The sequence below is a fragment of the Pinus tabuliformis genome, chromosome Q (genome assembly GCF_031772625.1).
Source record: "Pinus tabuliformis cultivar Carrire ecotype Pingquan chromosome Q, CPIR1, whole genome shotgun sequence".
Lineage (NCBI taxonomy): Eukaryota > Viridiplantae > Streptophyta > Pinopsida > Pinales > Pinaceae > Pinus > Pinus tabuliformis.
Window position 1 is genome coordinate 940,551,445 of NC_142296.1, and position 4,833 is coordinate 940,556,277.

Consider the following 4,833-nt stretch of genomic DNA (forward strand, 5'->3'; position numbering starts at 1 on the left):
CAGTGAGTTTTCTGGTAGGTGGACCCCACTTCCATAACTGGAACTTGGTTGTTGGATCATGTCATAGTAACCCTCAACTCATGTGTTACCTTGGAGAGCTTGTAAAAGCGGGTAAATGTGGGGTGGGGTGTTACACTTGGGCATTTATTGAAATAAGCTTACCACCCTTCCATATGAAGTTTATTTACTTGTTCAATTGTAGTTCCAAACATTTAGTTTACTGTAAGAGAAGTACCATTGGTTTTTCTGCTTATCATTGAGAAGTCTGTGTTTTGTTTTCTATTGAGGCGTCTCATGTTCCAAGTTATGAATCTCAATATGAACTATTGGTTAAGAGGGAAGGATTCCGAAATGGGTTTGATCCTTCTCAAGTTAACTAGCTCATATGCTAATTTATGGATAAGTTATCTATGGGATTTCATTCCTTTCTTTTTTCCCTTTTTAGTGCATCTAATTAATAATTTTATTTTTTTCACGCTTAGATGTGTAGGATTAGGATTAGACTTACCTTTCATCACCTGTAGTAGTTTATGCTGAGTTTGGATGCAGTCATGTGAGATGAAGTCCAACCACATTATCTGAGATGAGCACATGGTCTTAGGTCTCACAAGCTGTAACTAGGGCTTGAATATTTAACCCTTCCCATTACATATCCCATGCTTCCTCTTCCTATGTCTACTTTGTATCTTTAGTAAACATTACTGTATCTTCTTAGGGGATTTATTTTCCAAGGCTCATATTGGTATTTCCTGGCTCTTGTGTAACTGGATTGGGGTCTCTGTCTTGAGGAAGCTTCAGATCTTTATCTCCGGAAGCATCAACTTCTTTTGCAAGATTTTCCATTTGGTTCAGAATTTCATATCTATTATTGCGCCTCTCTGATTGTGAGATCCCACCATTGTTTGTTTTCTTTGCTTGCCTTCTTCAGTCAGATACTTTTTGGAACCCTTCTGCGTCCTTCTCCAACTTTGCTTTTGATGTATATGAGACTTTCTTTAATGGGAAATCCCAGAAGAGGTGACCATGGGCATCTTCTGCAACAAAATGGAACATGTTCATAATCTATCAATTGCTCCCATACATTGTCTTCACGACTTATACCTTTGCAAGGGTTTAGAGATGTCCATGTAGACACAAATCCTTGCAAATGAGGTGTATCGACCTTCTTTTGTGGCTTTTGAGCACATTACAAAGGTGACCAAAGTATTTCCTATTCCTTCCAGGGTTACTAAATCCCATAACTCTTGTGGGAGGGAATACAGAAGGATTAAACCTTTCTTTCCAAGCGTGCAAGTATAGACCCGTCGTATTAAAGAAATACAACCCACCTTGGAAAATCCTATTGCAGTCCTCCATATTGTAAAAAAATCATCGTGAAAAATCCTTTTGAACTCAATCTAAGTTCAACATCTCCTTGCAACTGCAAATTTTTTCTAATCCACCACATCAAAGCTTTTTTTGAAGGCCATATGCTGAGGAACTTCCTTATTAGTGCATGAACCTACATGTACTAGATTTTGGTTCTGATCTTACTTGAATTTGCCTCGAAAGTTGAGATTTCAACAACTTTTAGAATGCGTGTACTAGTTTTTGCTTGCTGTCCTGCATTATAACCTGATTCCGAGCTAAGGTTTTTACTTTGCTTGTGGCATGTGTTTTGACTCCTAATTCAATTTGCATTTTGATCTCTTATCCCATAAAGGTATTACTAGATCCACATGGGTTAAAACCCTTGCGAGTCCCAACCACAACTTCAAAGTAGGAGGGATGCTCCTCCTCTTCCTCGCCATACCAGGTATTCAATATATACACTAAACACAAAATGTCACTATCATTAAGAAAACAATCCTTAGTCATCTCATCATGGAAAAAGAAAACTACATAAATAATATCTTTGATATTTTCTTTAATCAATTCAATGTATCTTCATATTATACAAATTTAAATGAAATTATAATTTCATATTATTTCAAATAAAATTTTAAATAGATAAGTAGATTCAACGCAATTATTTCCCACTAAAATGCAGCCATATATGTAACTGACATGTTGTGGTCAATTAACGATTCTCCTCACATGTACACACGGTTAGAACAACGCATATCAACGCTCACGCAGCATTCACATGTACACACGGTTAGAACAACGCATATCAACACGCTTACGCAGCATTCAATGGCTGCCTAACAACGCGAATAATGTTCGCCATCGAACCCAGACTGACCACGTTCAAACGTGGTGTTCTGCGAAGTAGATTAGGCATTTTGTTGGAGTGGGAAATTGTAGAACCCGTTATACCTACTAGGTAAACAGGAACGAACGGGGTGAAATCCTGGCATCAAGCGGCAAAGTGGGAACTCACTCTTGTGTTCGACCGGAGATACATGTAAATGGCGGCCGCCTGGTTTGGAAGTGTATTATTCTGTACCCTGTGAAAGCGATTGTGTGATTGGGGATCAGATCGACAAAATGGGGGAAGAGTCAGATCTAAACCTAATTCTGAGTCCTCCATCGCCGCCTCCTCATCTGGGACTTGCGTTGGGATTGTCATCCAGAGCGCCCTTCCCCTACAGCGATAGTGACTCGCACACGGCGATGGCGAATCCCATATGGTTTCAGCCCCTGATCCCTTACACGGAACCTCAATTCATCCCCGTCGATGGCGCAGCTACTGCTGCTTCAGAAGAAGACCATTCATATTTAGCCTCCAGAGGAGGATCTTCTGGCAGTCATCGTCTGAGGCGTTACAGTCGCCACATTCGGATGCCTTTCTGCGAAGAAACCGTAAAGGAAGAAGAAGAAAAAGAAGCAACAGCGGAAAAGCAAGATATGGCCGATAAACAAACAGAGGTGGCTAATTCAGCTGCAAATTTCGAATGCAATATCTGCTTAGATGTGGCCTGCGAGCCCGTGGTTACATTGTGTGGGCATCTCTTTTGCTGGCCATGTATATACCAGTGGCTTCATTGCTATTCTGCTTCCAAGGAATGCCCCGTCTGTAAGGGTGAAGTTACTGATAAAAACATTATACCCATTTACGGCAGAGGAGTAAATGCAAAAATTTCCAAAAACCCTAACCCTAACGAGGACGCCCCACCGCCCCGCCCTCACGCCCGGAGGGTGGAAAGTTGGAGACAGAGGGAGAGTGAGAGAGGAGGAGTCCTCCTACCCCTCTCGAGGCGATTGGAGGAACTCATTCGGCTTAGAAATAACCGCCGCGGGCGTCTTGCGCGTTCAAACGATAATGGTAACCCCAGACAAAACGAGAGCATCCACGATTTGGTTATGGCGGCAACCGATCGAATCGTGACCCGTCTGAGGGCTGTGCGGCGTCTTCAAAATGAGGAGGGTTTTGACGAAACGTGGGCTTTCCGAGAACGGATACTCGGGCGAAGGTACCGTCAGCAGATCGAATCCAGAACTTCCCTTCCAGAGTCGTCGGACGTTACCCACGCCACATCTTCCCATCCAGAGTCGTCGGACGTTAACCACGCCACATCTTCCCATCCAGAGTCGTCGGGGCTTATCAATTCGACAGCTGATAATGTGGAAGGTCGGAGGTTACAAAACTTTACTATGGAAGGTCTAAACTCCTCTCTGCAGAGAGCTGACAGATTGGCGATTAGAACCCGGCTTGCAAGTATGGAAGGTATGTTGCCAACTCTTGCTAGCATAAACATCCCCACCCCCAGACCCCCCGCACTTAATTCAAACTCTTCTGAGCCAGTGGGCAGTGCTGCTGCCCTTATAAGCACTGGCTCAGCAGTGGGCTTGACCAGACGCCCAGCATTTGCCATTGGTGTAATAGAATCGGAGCTCACAAATGGCGAGGCTTTGTTAGAACCAATCGATTCTACTACTTCAATCCCTTTCCAGAGCAGAAGGGGTGTTCATTCTGCCGGTGCTTCGGCTTCCGCTGATGTTGATGCAGGGTTGCTTCCGGCTAGGAAAATAAGACGCTTAAACTAGTCAGTTAAGGGTCATCAATGCATCAAAGGAAATCATGATACTATAGAACTTGGTAATCTTAATCTGCAATTGTGACGAGGACATGGTGGTGTTTGTTGTACAAATGGTTCATTTTTAAATGGCCAGTCTCTTATTCCTTCTTACAGTTCTGTTACTCTTTTGAAATGATTATGGAAATTAAAAGCTGTAGATAAGAATTGTGATTTTTCCTGTTGAAGGATGTTCAACATAATGAATCGTCATATTTTTTATTGGAATTTGAACTCTCCTGCTACAAGCCATTTGATCCCCCCCGTTTCCTGAAACAAAACATGTTTTGAAGCACAATTTCAACTAAATCATGTTTGCCACTCTTGGAAACATTTTGAGAACTAAAATAAGTTTACTTGCCTACGAATATGTAAATTCGACTTTTATTTTTGAATCTAAATTAAGCCAAGTCATAACTCCTGGTACTTATTTATAGTTCTATGGAATATTATTGGAATCCAAATCTGTTCAATTCTTGATAAGTGTTTATGTGGGCTTTTTAGTTACTGTATTTGCTCCTTGTGAGCTAAGTAACGGCACTCCTTATTTTTCCTCAGAAAAAAGCGTAATTTAATTATCAAGAGAATAAAATTACATTCTGTTGATACATCTCATGCATGTATTCATTAGATGGTGAAAACTGTTGTTTCTGCTTATATATCCAAGTCTGTTTTCAAAAATAACTAGTAGAGTTCCGCTATGGAGGGCGCTGAAATAGAGTCCTCAAAGAAAATGCTTATGTTATGAAATACAAAAATATAAGCTGGACTGTGTGGGCAGCCCATTTTCACTGTGCTGTATATGTAGAGTAATCAGTAAAAGCAGGAAAATAAA

General features: G+C 41.4%; 1 protein-coding gene across 1 annotated transcript; it reads left to right on the plus strand.

Moving 5' to 3' along the window:
* The first annotated feature begins 2,113 nt into the window (after positions 1–2,113).
* LOC149222555 (uncharacterized) lies at positions 2,114–4,226 on the plus strand. Its single transcript, XM_089385510.1, has one exon. It carries the CDS (start codon positions 2,470–2,472, stop codon positions 3,967–3,969), a length of 1,500 nt encoding a protein of 499 aa, XP_089241636.1. The 5' UTR covers positions 2,114–2,469; the 3' UTR covers positions 3,970–4,226.
* Positions 4,227–4,833: the final 607 nt, after the last annotated feature.

Coding starts and splice junctions, on each gene's coding strand:
- LOC149222555 (XM_089385510.1), top strand. CDS start 2,470: ATGGGGGAAGAGTCAGATCTAAACCTAATTCTGAGTCCTCCATCGCCG.